This window comes from Cynocephalus volans, chromosome 5 (assembly GCF_027409185.1).
Source record: "Cynocephalus volans isolate mCynVol1 chromosome 5, mCynVol1.pri, whole genome shotgun sequence".
Taxonomy (NCBI): Eukaryota; Metazoa; Chordata; class Mammalia; order Dermoptera; family Cynocephalidae; genus Cynocephalus; species Cynocephalus volans.
This window is the reverse complement of record NC_084464.1, coordinates 14,587,719-14,606,056: the sequence shown is the minus strand read 5'-3', so window position 1 is coordinate 14,606,056 and position 18,338 is coordinate 14,587,719. Positions and strand designations below refer to the sequence as shown.

The following is an 18,338-nucleotide window of genomic DNA, read 5'->3' as shown; positions in this document are numbered from 1 at the left end:
CTTTTAAACTAACTCTTTTCTTTGAAAATTGGTAAATGAAGAATTAAGTATGTATCCTGCCTTTCAAGTAGGAACTGTCATTTAGGTAATACCAAAAAGTCCTCATTGAGAGAAAGCTCTACTTTACAAAAAAATGGGAATTAGTAAAATTAGAAGAAATTACAATTGAAAATCATCTATGCCAACTTCTGACACACTAATGATTCACGCAAGGATTATCAACTGGTGAACAGGTTAGAGAACGAGACAGTTCTGTGATGCAAAAGTCATACCACACAGATAACTTCTAGGTTGCAAAAGGAAAAACCCACCCTCTCCTGGTTATAAGGAAAGATCATCTAGGGCTCAATTTAGCACCACTAAGAATGGGGCAATCAGATATTGTGTTCTTGATGTGATGCAGAAGAAGCACTTATCAGCTGTAATGTATGCTATCAGCCCAAAATGATTAACTTAAATCTAATCAAACCTAGAAATCTAATTTCCAGTGTAAACAAATTTTAGCTAAAGGACACAAGGAGAAAATAAACAAATCTAAAAGGTGGGACTCTTTAGAGCCTCTTGACTCAGTGTGATCCAGCAGCACTGGCATTACCTGACTACTTGTTAGGCACACCAAAGCTGAGGCTCCATCCTAAAAGCCAATGAATCCATACCAGCATCCTAACAAGATTGCCAAGTTATCTGTTCACACATCAAAGACCAAGAAGCACCTTCCTACAGGACAAGTGCCCCATCGCTTGAGGTGTTAGAAATCAAAAAAGACTTAAGAGATCTAACAGCCAGATGGAAGTCACCATCCTACACTGGGAAAAAGGTCTGAAGGATATTTTTGAAGCAACTGGACAACTTTCAACACGGACTTGTTATTGCATATAATTAATAAAATAATAATTCTTTAAATATGTCATTTTAGATAGAAAAAATGTTATTTCTTTGAAATATTTTAGAGGTAGGTCATATCTGTAAAGTTATCTCCACATTTAAAAAAATGACTTATACAGAAAAAAAAAACAACAAAAAAACTACACCCTAGAAGAACACATAACCCTCTTTGTTCCCATTACATTTATTTTTTTCACACCCTTCTTTCTCCTTAACTCCATGCCCCTGACTCTTCCGAAATGCTCTCTCATTTGATACCCCAGTATGAGGCCTCTGATTTCACAGGATGAGACTCCATCTAGGATCCCCGGCTCCCAGGGTTTGCTAAAAGTAATAATAGGGAGAAAGGAGTATGTTTGTGTGTGTTATGTGTCTTCCAGCTATTTTCAGATTCCAAAAACAAATAACATGCCTCTCAAGGATAAGATTGTAGAGGACAATACATCAAAAGTTTCTTGAATTTTTTTTTTTTTTTAAAAGATGACCGGTAAGGGGATCTTAACCCTTGACTTGGTGTTGTCAGCAACACGCTCTCCCAAGTGAGCTAACCGGCCATCCCTATATAGGGATCCGAACCCGTGGCCTTGGTGTTATCAGCACCACACTCTACCAAGTGAGCCACAGGCCGGCCCTAAAAGTTTCTTGAATTTAACCAATATCTTATCACCTTCACTGGGTAACTGGATTAGCTCAGCATGCTATTTAGAAGCTCTGTTGTTGCTTGTGAAATTTTTCAAAACAGAAGATTCATTTAAATGGGAAAAGAGAAAGAATAATAAAAGTGTCTTCAGTGGTAGATTAGTTCCCGTGGTCCTAAAACAAACTCAGGCTGGAGAGTCAGATTTTGAGCAAGATAAGCAAATATTGTTAAAAATATTTGGTGACTTTAATTCTGCCCATCTTTGAGTATTAAGTCTCACTGGGAAAATACATGGGCTTTAGAATGAGACAAACCAAGCTGTAAGTCTTGGCAAGTTACTTTTTCTTAACAGCAATTTTCTCACCAGTAAATATAGATGCAGCTTCTATGCACAGTAAATGCCCAGTACACAGAAGGCACCCAACATATGTTAAATTCTTTCCTCCACCAAAGCTTCCCCTAAATCTAATTGGATCCCTTTCCCTAACTTTTAAGTTGTCCTTATTCTTCGTTCTGGCACATAATCACATACTGTCTCTGATTATTCAAATATTTTATATATGTGCTTTGTATCTCCTTAAGCAGAAATGTAAATTTCTGAAAAACCAGGAATATTCTAAGCTTCTTTTAACATACCACTTCGAACCTAGCATAGTATTATAACACAGGAGAAACTGAATACTTGCTGAATGAAAATACGATTATACAAAATTTGAATTTTGTTTTGCAAGTGTAATAATCCTAAGCTTTTAAGCTCATAGATGACAATGTCAGGGAGAAAGTTACTATGAAACCAACTTCCCAATCTATTTGTCATTTAAGAATTCTTTTGGAGGGGTGGCTCCATAACTATTACTATGACTTTAGTTTTTAATTATTATTGTTATGCTTTTTAAGTGTAGGTTCAGCTAATTCCACATAATACATTTATAATTTTACCTATTTTTGAAGAACTTGTATTTTAAATACCCCACAGACTTCATAAGTAATTCTTATACACTATAAATAGGCCGTGGTCTATACTTCAATACAATTCTTTTTTTTGCTGCACTGAGTGTCAGGATGATATGGAAAATTAGTCTTCACAGAGATTATTAACTCCCATGACTTGGGCTGCCACCTATGCTGTATGTCCCAATGTCTCGAAACCTTGATTCACTTGTACTTGTACAAGAAAACTTTCAAATGGTTCCTGGACATCCTTATCTGTGTGTCCCAAAGGCTCTTCACACTCAACATACCTAATCCAAACTCATCTCTCCTCATCTATTTGTGCTCCTCCTCCTTAGATTATGATACATTAATAGGATCATCTTCCATCCAGCTGCCTATGCTCAGAGTTCTCTTTTACTTTTCCCTAAGACACCCAAAAAGTCACCAAAAGCCCTGTCTGCTCCACCTCTGAAACGTCTTTCTACTCCCTTTTACTTCCATCAGTAATGCCTCAGCTTAGGTCCTAATGATTTCTCTTGTGTTTTACTGAAATCATCTAACTGGTATCCCTGTTTCCAGTAGCTCCTGCTTGCTAGTCATTCTCTACAAAGCTATCCTATAATTTCTTTTTAAAACACAAAATTGTTATTCCTCTGCTTTAAAGTGTCTGATGACTCCCTTTTACCTAGAAAAGTTAAAAGTCCTTAGCACAGCGCATAAAAGCTTGACAATTCCCTCTCACCCAAGTTTTTAAGACTCCAAACATAAACTCCTCCTGCGAATGACTTCCACTCTCCTGCAGTGGAATGTCCTTCCTATGTTCTCATTACTTTGTACCCACTTTTATGTTCTTTTTAAATTTTTGCTTTCATCACATGTTATAGCTTGCATGTTTCTAATAAAGCACCAGCCACACTGTAATTACATTTCAAACAGAGATAGCTACCTCACAGAAAGCAATGAGGAAAACAATTCAATTTTTAAAATGGGAAAGGACTTGAACAGTCAATTCACAAGAAAAGAAATAATAAATAGCCAATAAATATGTGTAAAGTTGTTGAATCTCATTCTTTAAAAAAGTAAATGAAAAACAATAAGATACAATTTTGAGAGATTTTTTTGTACCATATTGAGATTAAAATATTTGATAATACTTAATGCTTGAAAATGATTAGGAAGAGTAGAGGGGAAAACAGGCAACACTGTACCCTGTTGAGAAAAGAAATTGGCACTATAGTCTGAGAGGGAAATGGTACATGTTCCATAAACATTGAAATGCACATAATCTTATACCTAGCTAGTCTACTTTTAAGAAGTTATTCTACAACTTGACATATAAGAATTATCATTACAGTATTATTTGTAAGAGTGAAAAACTGGATATAACAAACATCCATCAATACAGAGAACAGGTTTAACATATCAAGACACATTTATAGGCATGAAAACTGAAGTTGCAGAGCCATGTGGATGGCATGACCCCATCTGTGCTAAACGCTCATAACAGGTACATATGCTCATTGTATGGATAGAAAATACTCGGAATACATCAACTTAACACCAATTATTTATGAAAAATGGGATTAGTGAAGCCAGGAGTTGACCTTACCTTTTTACTTATATACTATTTAAATTTTTACAAGGAGGCTGTATTTGATTTTACAGTAAATGTTTTTTTAAAAATCCTTCTATAATTGAAGAAAAAAAATTCTACATTCCTTTATAAAAATTATTACTTTAACAAACTGCATACATATAAAACTAAAATATATCTATTAGGTAAACTACCAGGTAATATTTTAGGTTTATTCTTTCAAATTATAGTGGGTAGTTAGTAGTTTTTCCAATAAAATATAATACTAGAAATCTGTTCCATTACTCATTAAACTTGATGTAAAGTATTCATGTGCTACACAAGAGCCCCAATAGTCCAGCAAACACCATTAAAAAAATTAAACACCTCACCTCTTCTACTCTGCACTGAAGCAACAGGAAAAGAAAAGAGATAGGAAGCAGATTAGGAACATAAAAGATTCACACATGGGAAATAAACTGCAGATCTGAAAGCATTTCTAAGTTAAAGAATAAAAAATATTGCACAGAACATATCTTTGAAGTCTTCATGAATCATCATACTAGATTCTACACAAGTAGCAGAAGGGATAAATGTTAAATATTACTGACAGAGCAATTTTGCTAAATCTGATGTATTTAATTTCCATTTAAGAGAAAAAACTTCCCAGCCAAGTTTGTGAGACTACTTACTAATCTGATTCAAAGTTTCCTGAGGAATCCAACTCATGTCAACATCATTCTGACTTGATGTACCCATTTCTACTTTCTGTATGGGTCTCTTGCGCTAAGGGAACATAAAAACATATTTTAAAAGCATTCCGTTACATTGTTTACTCTACTTTTTAAAACTCCTATATCAAGCTACTTCATTTAAATATATCTTAGACAAATTATGTTATCTCCTACTTTTACTTATTTATTTTTTGGCAGCTGGCCAGTAAGAGGATCCAAACCCTTGACCTTGGTGTTATCAGCACCACGTTCTAACCAAGTGAGCTAATCGGCCAGACCCTTTCCTTCTTTTAAAACATACTCCTACTTAAACATTTTATTAGCTAGAAGGGGAAAATCCTGTCTAGCACTAACTGTAAAGAATAAATGATAAAGAATAAATCTTCACAACAGTTATTTATTTTCAGGCTTTAAAGACCTTCACGTGCTATTACACCAACTGGTGGATCAAACAAGAATGTCTATTTAAGCAATGATTTTCTTTCTCTTTGGGAATCAAATCATAATCAAAGAATTACACAGCATAGGTAAAATAAAACAAAAAACACAGTCTCACTTAAGCTAACAACCTCAATTTAATCTAAGAAACTCAAACTTTCTCCCTAAAGTATTTGCAGCAAAACTGCTAGAAAGTAAAAGTGACTCAATTCCATTCTTTAGCCTTGCTCTTAAAAACAAACCAAAAAAACCTAATTATCTACATAAAATGCAATATTAATTATAGCCTATAAATTAGATTCTGAATATAGAAAGATAACTAAAAAATGGCTCCATTCAAATGGAAAAATTAGAGGTACAGTTATACCTGATACATAAATTTATAGCAAAAATTCTTACTATGAAAATGAGGCAAAGAAAGTTACAGAAATTAACATTTAAGCACTAAGTATTTCTTTCAGAGAAAGTGATTATTAACAATATATTGTTAATTTTAATATAAATTTGACTACCTGACTTAATGAACTTTCACCAAAATGGCCAACAATTATTTAGGTCTAATTGGTAGTATTAACATATTTGAAACAAATTGTGTTATACTTTCTCATTGAGAGGAATAGTGTGGGTTTTTTGTTTTTTGGGTGGAGGGAGGGAGGTGGGTGTGTGAGTGAAAGGGGAAGAAAAGGAGGAAAATCACAATTCCCCAGTGAGAACTATGGTCAGAGCAGGTACTGTGTGGCATTACCACTTTACTATCCTAACTAGGACAAAAGAAGTAAAAACTGACAGAGCAGATACAGCCAAATTGTTTCTTTTTCAAATGAAAGGACTTATTTGCTAATTAAGAATTATCCATATAATTAAGAGTATTAAAGCAAGTGTAAAAGCTGGGTTACTTATAAAGAAAGTAACATATCCATGAAAAAGTATGGTAAACAATAAAATCTTTGAGTTTGAGGAATAAAAATTCTAGCATAATTTAGAGTTACAATAACAATAAGAAGGTGAAGATCACACTGTAAGGCGTAGACAAAGGACACTAATTATGTGTGTATGAAAGTATAGCAAATTCAAGGTCTCATCTTAAAAAGGTAAAACAAAGCTGTAAGTATACAAACTCACAGTGACAGTAAGAAGCCACAAAGAACTAGACTGTGTTTAAATCAGCACATGGTAACAACTTTTGAAATACGGCTATAAGAGGTGTTCATCTATAATTACCTTTCTAGATTCTAGGAGTTGATGAAGGCCAACAACAACCAGAAGCCCAAGACCAGCAAGGAACATATACATAAAGATTCTGGCATAAAAGGAGAAAATATAAACTGGCTTTAATTAATAGGAAATACAATAGCTAATTACAACTATAATTCTAACACATGATAGAAGCTTTCCAAATAACTTGTGAGGAAAAGGAATAAAATATTTTTAATTCAACTTAGATCCAGGCAGTAAGTTTTACAAATTTCGTTTAACTTATATTTAAGAGCAATTAGTCAATAAAAAAAAGCAATTCTAGCATCTAAAATGAATAAAATTACTTTTATAATTTATACTATATTCAAAGCTCACAGTTCAAAATAATTGCATTAAGTTCTGTCTGCCTCAAATTTTAGATTATCTTGCATAATTTGATTTAAAAATTACTTTAGTGAATTATATATAAGAGTACAGTAAGAAATCATTCATCATTAAGAACACTCACATTTTTCAAGATAAAATCTTTAACAGTAATTTTAGAGTCATATAACCTAGCTTAGGCTTGTAATCAGCTTACAAGCAGAGGGCAGAAAGAATTTAAAAGCAAGGAAGGACCGAAAGCCAACTACTATCCTTTAAAATTTTTTTTTTGTCATCTTCAACTATCTTCCTTAATTTGGAATTAACAGTTATAAGGATCATCTAAAGTATGGATAAATGTAGTAAGGATTTCACCGTCTATACAGTCCCTTCCATTTTCACCACTTACAAAAATGTGTTGCAATAGGAGCAAGCCCTCCAGTGCTACCTTACAAAATCGAGATCCATATACTGCAACTTGCACTTACGTTTCTCCATCTAATCCATCCTCTCTTTCAATAACTGTCACTGTTTGATTGAAGACAGCATCTTGGAACACATTGCCCTGTTTTTAAAAAATAAAATAAGTCACAAAAGTCTGAAATGCACTGAAAGAATGAACCAGACCTGAACAATGCCAAATTCATATTCTAAACTGGCAATGAGCAGGAAACCAATTTCTTTATAGTAAGCAGATTGGTGATTTAAGTATCAAAATATTTTTTGGTTGTAGTCTTGAAACAAATCTGTCCATTCAACACAATTTCAGTTTTCAAATATATTGGAATTACTGAGGGCAGCACACAGATAGCTTTTCTCAGTGTTTAATGCTTCACACAGAGCAGTATTTTTTCAAAACTGCCACTTTTTGCTAAACTGCAATTATGTAAGTTTTACTTCAAGATCCTTCAGTTTGCATTCCTTTATTGACAATTCCAGGAATTAGAATACATTGATGAAAACAGCATTCAAAATGGAACTGAAACTACATATACGTACACTTGTTGGATTAAATTTAATTCTATTTGAAAACAAGATGAAATAGATAATTCTTTAAGCTATTAACCACAAAGTTGAGGAAGCTTAATATATTATTTTGAACACAAGAAGGATTAAAAACTCTTCCTCCTAAATAATTTTTTAAAAAAGAAAAACAATTACAGCACAAAGAATTTAACTGAGACATAAGGTAAACATGTTAAATTAGCATGATAAAAGCTTGAATAAGCTTCGAAAAGAGGATGAAATTTCCTTCTCCGAAACTTCTGGAAAAGGGAATGGTTTCGATGTGATCTCATCTGAAGAACATAATAGCTGCCATCTGGAGATCAATTCACAACAGTAAAATTCTAGCGGGTTTCTCTCAGTCAGTAGATACATAATATACATATTAAAAATCATAAGACATCAGAGCTTAATTAGGACATTTGGTTCCCATAAATTAAAGATAAACCATAAACCTTGCTGCTAAAACTTATCTATGAGTGTATAAAATGATGGAAAAACAGCTACAGAAAGTCTTCAAAATTTACAAACAGAAGCAGTAAAATGGGCAAAATGCAACAAAAAGAGGTACAAAAGTTACTTAATATGTATTAACATCCGAATAAGTAGCAGACTCCACTGTGTGGCTTGGCTTACTGCTGTTTTTCCTTTTAAGATCTAGCTCAAGTCTCTTCCACTCTCACTCTCACACAACAGCACCTTAGCAAACATCTCTCTCTAGTATCCATCACTTATCACACTGTTATAGTGTCCATTCTTGTCCATCTCCCCCACTGGGTCACAGACTTGAAGACAGAGATGTGCAATTTATCTTTGCCTCCCTGGTGCCTATCACAGTTCCAATCACAAAAAAGGCACTCAGCTGAATAGAAGAATATTTATTAAACAATATCAATTGTCCCATCCATCCATCTCTAACTTAAAAAAAAAAAAAGGCTCAGAGAGTCTTACGTTCAGGTCTTTGTAGTTCAGATTGATGACCAGCCCAAAAGGTCGCCCACCCATGGGTTCTGCAGGAATGAAGGAGTACTCAAAAGTTGCCTGTCTCTGGGGTGGCACGACAGTGTTCAGAGGAAGAGCTGTGAAATTCTGGATATAAAACTGATAGTCCTGAGGATAACGGAATGAGGCATCCAGGGATTCAATAATAAAATCTTCTGTGCCCTTGTTTGTAAAGCCTACCAGGAACTTCACAATGTTATTTGCTGGAAAATCTGAGAAACAAAATAAGAGACAAGAAAATTAGAACACATTCAAAGAGTACAAAATACAAAGTAGACATTATTAATGGATTTTGGTATCCATTCCTGCTGCATGTGGACTTGGTTTCAGAATCCTTTTCCATACAATACTCCAGTCACCCAGTAACTAGTAACGGGATTGGTACATAAACTGAAACCGTTTTGTTGGTACCTAGCATTTCAACTTAGGGGCTCAACTGAGCATCTCAAGTTCAGGCCAGATCACATCCAGATTATGTGGTCTGAGAGAGCTGTGTACTTTTAGCAAAAAGATTATCTGCAGCAGGGTTACAAATCCTGGTGAGGTCATCTTTACCTCCAACTCAGTATATTAACTGTACAGATAAATGGAGAGAAAAATGACAGAAAGATAAAGTCAAGAGGTACACCTGAAAAATTAGTTTTTCGTTAGAACATAAAAAATTAATCAGGCAATCCCTATCCATTTTAAGCAATTAGTCAAAATGCAACTTGAAGGGAAGATCCAAGGAGGCAGCTACAAAATAAACAGAAACAAAAAAATCAAATTATACTTTTTGTAGGTATAAAGTAAAAAAGTACATAGAAATAAAACAGAAAATTTGAGAAGACCTAGAAAACTGATAATTCTCAATATTAAGTGTTCAATAATCATACTGTAATCTACAGAGCTGAGTTTCACCCAGTACAGCACAGGCTGTATGGTCAAACAGATCTGGCTCTGAATCCTGCCTCCGCAATCCATTTATGAGCTGGTAATCCCGGACACGTTTCCTAACTTCTGTAAACATCAGTTCAATGATAAGTATGCTCATAGGGTTAGGATTAAATAATACATGCAAAGTATTGAGAAAATATAGCCCTCAAAAAATACCAGCCATTATATTTATTTTCTTTTAGTAATACCTAGGCTCTAACCAAGGTCTAACTGGGAAGATTTAATATTTCACTAATGCTTAATACTCAAAATATGACAGTTACTTTGCTAAGGCAGTTTGAAAAAGTTTAAAAACAACTATCTTTGAAGAAGAACATTTAATTTCTAGTTAAACTGGGTAATATTTATTTTTCCCTTTAGTTTAGAGGCCAGCAATACTACCTTAAAGATATGGGTATTCATATTACATATCTCTCTTTCGCTCTCCAAAAAGGTTTTTCACAGTACTTGTTTGCATCATACTTGTTATGCAAAAGAGAAAGATGAATAAAGATCTTAAGCATTACCAATGCTTCCCCTCAAAAGCAAGCCTGTCATTTTAAAATTCCTATGTCTGAATTAAAACTAATACTTCTTCTGTACCTTCTCCTTTTACAAACAGGATAGTTGTATCTGCACTCGGTGAAGCTTCAGGTTCACTAGAAACATCCTCTTCCTCTTTATCTTCTGCCTAATAAAAACATGAAAAAGGGATTACTATGAGAGAAAAATACATCATTATTTAAAAATAAAGACTTCTTTAGATTTGGGGCAAAATATTGCTTCTCCATGGCTTCTTTGTTGGGATTAGTGATATGAGTATCATTATATCTCATTAGTTAAAGTAAAACTTCCAGAGCAGTGAATCTGACAGCAATGCACAAAGCAATTCCCTGGGGATCTTACACATAAGATCCAGGTCTAGGGTGAAGCCTGAAATTCTGTATTTCTAAAAAGCATGCAGGAAATGCCAATGCTGCTAGTACTCAGACCACAATTTTAACTGCAATATTTTAGAAAAGGGACCGATAATCTTTTTCTGTAAAGGGCCAAATAGCAAAGATAGCTTTGCAGACCACAACATCCCTGGTTGCAACTACTCAAACTCAGTAACTGCAGTGTGAAAGCAGCCAGAGACAATCCATAAATTAATGAGCATGACTGAATGTGGCCTGCAACCACATTCTGGCCACCCCCACACCCCCACCCCCGCCCCCCTGCCCATTCTCAAGCACCATTCTGATTAACAGAAAAACTTTCCTGTGGGAATCAATCACATAATTTGGAGAAACAGTTTTTAAAAGAGTGCAACCAGGGATCTTATGGGGTGACGGAAATGTCCTAAAACTGGATTAGTCCTGTTCAACTTGGTAAACTTACTGAAAATCATTAAAATGTAGGCTTAAAACAGGTGAATTCTATGACATATAAACTGTATCTCAAGAAAGCTTTTTAAAAATGTGAACTAATTTTATACTTAAAACTTTAAACCTCGGGCCGGCCCGTGGCTCACTCGGGAGAGTGCGGTGCTGATAACACCAAGGCCCCGGGTTCGGATCCCACATACGGATGGCCGGTTCGCTCACTGGCTGAGTGTGGTGGTGACAACACCAAGTCAAGGGTTAAGATCCCCTTACCGGTCATCTTAAAAAAAAAAAAAAAAAAACTTTAAACCTCAATGCAGCATCATTTCTCCAGGCCTCAATGAGGATTACAGAAATTTTCATATATTTGAAGCTTCCATACCTTTAATCAATTGAGATGCTTAAGCAAACCACTGTTTATGGCTTTTTACTTTTCATTTATGCAAAATACTCTTTTTCCCAATAGATAAGACTTCTCAAAGACAGAAACTGTCTTATACTTTTAAAATTCTCCACACCCAGCTCACACACTTGAGAGAGAAGGTACTCAAACATTTGTCTGTTGATTGTGAAACTGTGTTATATTTTTAAATATACTCAATGATAGTAACAGTAAGTTTCTACTCTTGGGAAAAGAGACTCACAAGTAGGGACAGACCAGAGACAGGGAGGCTGGAACCATAAGCTATAGGAATAGAGAGGAAAGGGTACACAAGAGAAAAAGTTAAGAGAAATCATCCTTAAGATCTGATTAAGGGATTATGGAATAAAAAGAAATGGAGGAAGCAATAAGGCAACAGCTCAAATCACTGGAGCCACACCAAAACAGGAAAAAGTTTATGGAGGTGGGATGGAAGGTAAATGCTTAGTTCCTTTTTGGACATACAAAATTTGAGCTATCTATGGAGCATCCACAGATGGTGCTATCCTGCAAAGAACTAGAAATACAGGTATGAAGCCCACTAAAGTAAGTGGCTTGGTATGAGATCTGAAAGTCTGCAACATAAGGTGATAGTGGGTGACACCTGTGATTTCATTAATGGGTGAGCAGGGGAAGAGAAGGTAGTAGAAAGAGACCAACAAGCAGCAGGTGGGCAGGGAAAACTAAGAAGTGTCACAGAAGCCAACGTGAAGGGTTTTGAGGAAGGTGTAATCAGCTAATGCTAAAAAGAACTCAAACAGGATAACAATAGTAAACATGCTAGGAATTCAGCAATTAGGTTGCTGGTAACCTTAGCAAGAAGTTTTACTAGATACATGGGACCAGACTATGGTAGAGAAAGAATGCAAAGTGAGAAGAGATGAGCTGTATGACTTACTCTTTCAAGAAGTAACTGATGCTGGTAAAGAAAAGAACGTGGGTAGTGGCTTAAGGTGGACGAAAGGATACAAGCACATGTGTAGCTTAACAGAATTAAGTCACTGAGAAGAATCAATGCTTGAAGTTACAAAAGCAAAGAATCATGTGACAAAATCCCACAGGATGAGATGGGGACAGAGCAAAGGTGGAAGGGCTAGCCTTAGAAGAGAGTAAAGACAACTCATTATCAAGGAGAAAAATGAAGCAAGAAGGGGTGAATACTTAGAAGTAGAAAGTAGAAAATTTGGTAAGAGTTCACACTTGATGACCTTCACTTTTTGACATCTAAGGTAATGTTGCTGCCAAGACTGAAGATGACTGATTTAGGAGTTTAAAAGTTGTAAATGTTAGGGACACTAGCTACAGAAAACTGGGAAGTATATATAAGTAAAGGTAAATAACTCATTTATCTTATAGCTAAATCAGCATATAAGAAGATGTATAATGCTTAGTACCTGCTACCTAGTAAAGCTCCAAATATTTCAGCTATTACAGACTATCTTCAGAAGAAGAGTAAAGACACTGGTAGCACTGGCTGCCTATACATAGGGAGATGACTTCAGTGGCTGGAGGACAGGCGGGCAAGAGAAACTTTTCATTCTACACCGTGTTAAATTCTGAGCCATTTGAATATATTATCTATTTTAAATAATAATTTTTTTAAAGTTAGCTAATATTATTACTACTATATTCTTGTTTTAATAAAAACACAACTCACTATCATTTCTATTGGAAAAAAAATACTTTCAGGGAATGACAGCAAGCTAAACTGCATAATCAATGGGATAATCAATGGGATAGGAAAGCCCAAGATGGCTGGGGAAAAAAACGTTTCCACTGATAAATTTTAAGCCAATAATTTGCATCGAAACCAGCTGCTGGTATCTCAGATCTTCAGGAAAAAAACCCCTTTCCTTCCTGGACTCCAAGATGCAGGCCCAGTGGCAAAGGATCCTTCCCTACTCCCAATTCCTTGATGACTTGGCAGATCAGCATCAGTTAATAATACAGAAATCTTGGGAATAATAACAACTGGCAATTTTCTAGCTCATTCACTTCTGGAGGTGACTTTCGTAGCAGCTTTGGCTCTCAGAGCCCATCTTTCTGAGATGGCCTATACACAAGCTTATCACTACTGATAACGGTTTAGTCCAAAAAAGTAAACACTGACCTAGCCTAACCACTTTCTGATTTGAGAAAAAAAGCAAACCAGAAGGTAACTAATACTTTTGTACTAATTGGCCAGTGTGGACAATCAGAGTTGTTCTTTTTCTTCTAATGGTTCTCAAGGCAAGGGAAATGATTAAGGTATGGAGAAGTTCTGGCCAACATTATTAGAACACCAAATATTTAACAGCTCCTTTCTCTACCCTCTTCCTCCACAATAAGTATATTCCAGTGCCAGACAGCCCCAGTAATTTCAGAAAAATGGCTATAACAATGTGATTCATTACTAAATTTCTGCACATGCCCAAATTTCAGAGTCCTAAATACCATTTTTAACCCTAAGTTCCTGGATGGATTCCCTTCCAATAGTCACCATAAGTTATCTTACCACAAGTGGCACTTTTACTTTTAGAACAGTCAAATATCACCAACGACAAGCAGGAATGTACTGATCTAGTTGAAGGTGTTCAACTTAGAACAACTTAATGAACTGGGTTGAAGATGTAGAGCTCTACTATAAACCCTGAAACTACGGTTATAAATACAAAAGACCTCAGATACAGGTAATCAGTAATGGTTTCCTAAAGGAGGGGGAATTAAGAGAGTACACAAATTAGTAAGGGTATTCTATTCCGATTAAACAGTATGTGCAGATGCACAAAAACATCAACAAAACAGCAAGCAGAGTAGTTTAGATGGAAGGCATACTCCATAAAAATGAAGATAAGTCAAAAGGGAAGGAGAAATCTATATACAAGGCTAATTGTTTTGATACTGAATTAACAGGAAAACAAATAGGGAATTGGTGGTTTAATGGAAGGGAATGACAAAATCAAGAACTGTGAATTCCAGGTTCAAATATGGCATGAAAAAAGAAAGAAAAAAAAAATCTGTGTAGGATACACTACAGTAGTCCCAGAGAGGAAATAACATTAGCTAGAAGCATGCTGTAACAATTCCGATTCCAGCCCAATTTTCTTATTGTCATATCATAACTACACGTATAGTAAAAATTTCAAAGCTGGACAACTTCTAAAAGATCTTCTCTAACCCCCTTACTCTTCACAGAACACATTTTATATACTGTTTATTGTTTGCACCTCACCTCCCGCCACCAAAACACAGAGGGGGATACATTACCCTGAGAACATAATGCCCAAGAGAGCAGAAAGTGTCTGGTTTGTTCATCCCAGTACCCAGAACACTGCCTGGCACATAGCAGAGACTAAAAAATACTTGCTTATTGAATAAAGAAAACAAGAAAGAAGCAGCTAAGACCCACAGAGATAAGTCAAAAAGCTAAGCAGCATGTATCCCAAATATAAGTCATGGTCCAGGGCTATTCCCACTATACTGTTACCCTCCTTACTGTTTTCATGTCTCTTTTTCTGTTCCAGAAAATACTTATGCTCTATCCTCAACGACTGGCCCCTATTCTCCCAACTTCGATCCACTTTGATCGCAGTAACAAACCTCTAAAAGCGAGAATTTTAATACAGAATTTTAAAATTGGCATATTCATTGTTACAAATCATACTTATTCTTCAATCTGTCCCCTTCCCCCTGTCCCTCCCCCTCTAACAACCATAGATTTGTTCTCTCCATCAATACAGAATTTTTATGTGGAATTTTCCTATAAAAAGGATAAGTTCTAGATGTATTACACACATCGCAGATGTATTGAATAGTGCACAGCACTAACCAAATCTGTGGGCTCATCTTCCTCCACCTCAGCTTCATCATCTTCATCTTCGATTATCGAATCCTCCACTGTTTCCTCATCTTCTGTCAGATCTTGAGCCACTGCTAATGAGCCTAATAATAAAATATAAAACAAGCAGTTAATCTTTACCCTGTGCTGCAGATCGAACATCCCCCCACCCCTGCCCAAACTCACTGAAGCTTCATCCCCACCATAACTGCTAGTGTGGGAAATCCATTACAGTAATGGAAAGGTGGGGCCAGGAAGAGTGATCAGATTTTGAGGACCATGCCCTAGTGAATGGATTAACAGTGGTGGTCATGGGTGTGGTTCTCATGGTTTTAAAGGAGAGCAAACGAGAGTGCCTCTCTCTCTCTCTGCTTCCATCATGTAACACCTTTTCTTTTTTGCTGTGAAGAGGCATTACCCAACAACAAGGCTCTCATCAGATGTGTTCCCTGGACTTTGGACTTCCCAGCCTCCTAAACTGTAAGCAATAAATTTCACTTTCTTTGCAAATTACCCAGTTCCAGGTTATGTTGTTATAAGCAACAGAAATGGACTAATACACCCCGGAATACCAATGTTTTTTAAATATCAAGTACAGGCAAGAAAACTTTCTCTTTGGCACAACTTGATCTCCCAGTTTATTTGAATGATGCCAAATTACAACACATCTAAGAATATTTATATTGTTTTATTATACTAGTAGTCATAACAATTGCATGTTAATTTTAATAGGAAATGCTACTTAATTTTAAAAGGCACCTAACTGTTAGAAAAATGAACTGCAGGAACTAAAGATGCCCTAAAACCCAAAAAAACTTCAAAAATTTTGTTAAGCGAATTAAGGAATATAAATTTGTTGCAAAGGTAAGAAACTCCTCAATTGTAATCCCTGTTATTAACCACATAAAACCAAAAAACAAACAAAACCCCCTCAGTTCTAAAAGAAAATAGCATTTTCAAGAACCATTGTTATTAGAGTTCACTACAGGTGAAACCAGAATTTAATAGCATGTAATTCCAAGAAACAAATCATATCCATGGTAAAAACTAGCTTGCAGGAAATATATTCTGTTTAGTAAAAGCTATATTGGTAGCTTCAGGGTTGGTTGATAACGAAGAAAGAACACAATTATTTTTGCATATAGCTTCACACGTTTTAAAATACTTTACTTCTCCCACACTTAATATCACAAAGTAAAAGCTAAATATAATTGTAATGCCAAGAAATTATAAACCACAGTTTTATAAGCAAAAGTACTCCAAATAAGTCACATTAAATCTATTTCAGGCAAGACCCTCAAAAGAATTTCAAAGTTTTAGTGACTCTTCCAACGTTTCTCAAATACAATGATGATGTGGCAATTCAGCAGGAAAAAAAAATCTGGGAGAGGAAGCATGTGCGACACCCAGGAAAAATAGTATATATTTAGGCCCATGCATTTTAAGACCCTTCCACGTCTCTGAGTTCCTACTGGCTGTTAAAATTTCTGCAAAATATTAAAGAATAATAAGCCACACGTTGTAAACTGAAAAACAGTTCACACCGCTTGCTGAACAGAGACTAAAATACTGCATTCATAACAATCATCGCTCAAAAAATGTTCACAAGATACTCAGTTCAGTTTAGATTACTGAATTGATGTTTCTTAAAGAAAACGTATTTAAAACCTGAAAAATACAGTCTAGATTCTACAAGTAGAACTGCCAAATTTTCTTTAAAAAGCCAAATGAGAACAAACCAGCAAGCAACTCCTAAAGGAAAAGAATCTCTTTAGACCTGCAAATGAATTACATTAACAGTTCTGGGTTAATTCTCCCACTCGGTTTTTTATCCACTAAATAGAAGCTGTCAGTCACTTCACTTTTCTTTGCAAAATAACTCCTGGGTACTGTCAAGATCATTGATTATGCCACCCAGCTTGCTTAAACTTACAGAATGGAAAGGAATTCTAGAGATCACTTAGTCAGACTAATTCTTTTCCTTAAAAACCAGAAAATCAAAGTTCATGATAAAACCAGGGCAAGAAGCCAAGTTCCCACATTTTTATGTTCTGCTATCTAGATTATTCTCACACCAGATTAACTGTTGGAAAGAATAAACCCATATAAAAAACTAAAACTCGACGTAGACTACACTCGAACTTTTTCCAGCACAATACGATGCTTCCACAAACAAAAATGTTGAAAGAAAGAAAGAGAAAGAAAGAAAGAGAAAGAAAAAGAAATGCAGACAGAGAGGACAGAAGAAAGACATCGCACAGGGATTCTTGAGCCCGCCTGGGGGGAGGATAACGGAGGTGAGAATGGTGAGTTTTTCTGAAAGCAAGCCTCCTAATAACACAGGAATCAGGCGCTGGTAAACGAGGCAGATGACCAAGGTAGAAAAAGGATGATCTAACAGTTTAGGTGTGTAGAAAACAAGCGTTTTGACAAATGAATGAAGACCGACTCCCGGCGTGGAGCTAAAGACACGTCAGCGCAGCGCGCGAGGGGCGGGGCTGAAACGGCGCCCGAGGCGGCCCCGAGCAGCAACCTCGGTTTGCCGGGCGCTCGGAGCGCAGGCGTGTCGCCGCCGCCCCCTCGCCGCCATTCTCCAGCCGAGGACACCAGCTCCGGCCACCCCTGCAGGCGTGGGTCCAGGGCCGGAGGAGCGAGGTGGCCCGGGCCCCGCAGGGTCTCTCCCCGGCAGGCGCTGCGGCCTCCAGTAGGAGCCGGGGTTGGGGCGGAAGGTGGAGGGAGGCCGGCTAGGTGGACGCGGGTCCCAGCAGCCTGAGCCGCCTCTTCCAACTCCAAAGTTGCGGTCGCTGGCATCTCCTTCCTGGCCAATCTCGACAGCCCACTCCCCTCGCCTCACCTCCCGGGCCGCCTCGAAGCAAGACGGTGGCGGGGAACACGAGCAAGAGAAGCAAAAGCAGGCGGGGGAGGAGTCTCATGGCGCGGCCGGTCCAGTGTCCAGTCCCCGTCCGCGAGGGCTCTCGGCGACTCCGGCGGTAATGGCGTTACTCTTCATCCGGGCTCCGGGCGGGGAGGGGCGGGGCACGTACCACGCAC

At 36.7% G+C, this 18,338-nt stretch overlaps 1 protein-coding gene across 4 annotated transcripts in view; it reads right to left on the bottom strand.

The window, feature by feature from the left end:
• The window catches only part of SSR1 (signal sequence receptor subunit 1), a 37,974-nt gene extending 19,636 nt beyond the window's left edge, over positions 1-18,338 (bottom strand). For all 4 annotated transcript variants that reach the window (XM_063096352.1, XM_063096354.1, XM_063096353.1 and 1 more), the window contains exons 1-7: positions 18,142-18,338; positions 15,279-15,391; positions 10,289-10,376; positions 8,720-8,982; positions 7,252-7,328; positions 6,425-6,503; positions 4,724-4,817 (exon numbers count right to left, since the gene is read on the bottom strand). In XM_063096352.1, coding sequence (XP_062952422.1) covers positions 4,724-4,817; positions 6,425-6,503; positions 7,252-7,328; positions 8,720-8,982; positions 10,289-10,376; positions 15,279-15,391; positions 18,142-18,220 — 793 coding nt within the window. In that variant the 5' untranslated portion in view covers positions 18,221-18,338. The remainder of the gene's footprint in view (positions 1-4,723; positions 4,818-6,424; positions 6,504-7,251; positions 7,329-8,719; positions 8,983-10,288; positions 10,377-15,278; positions 15,392-18,141) is intronic.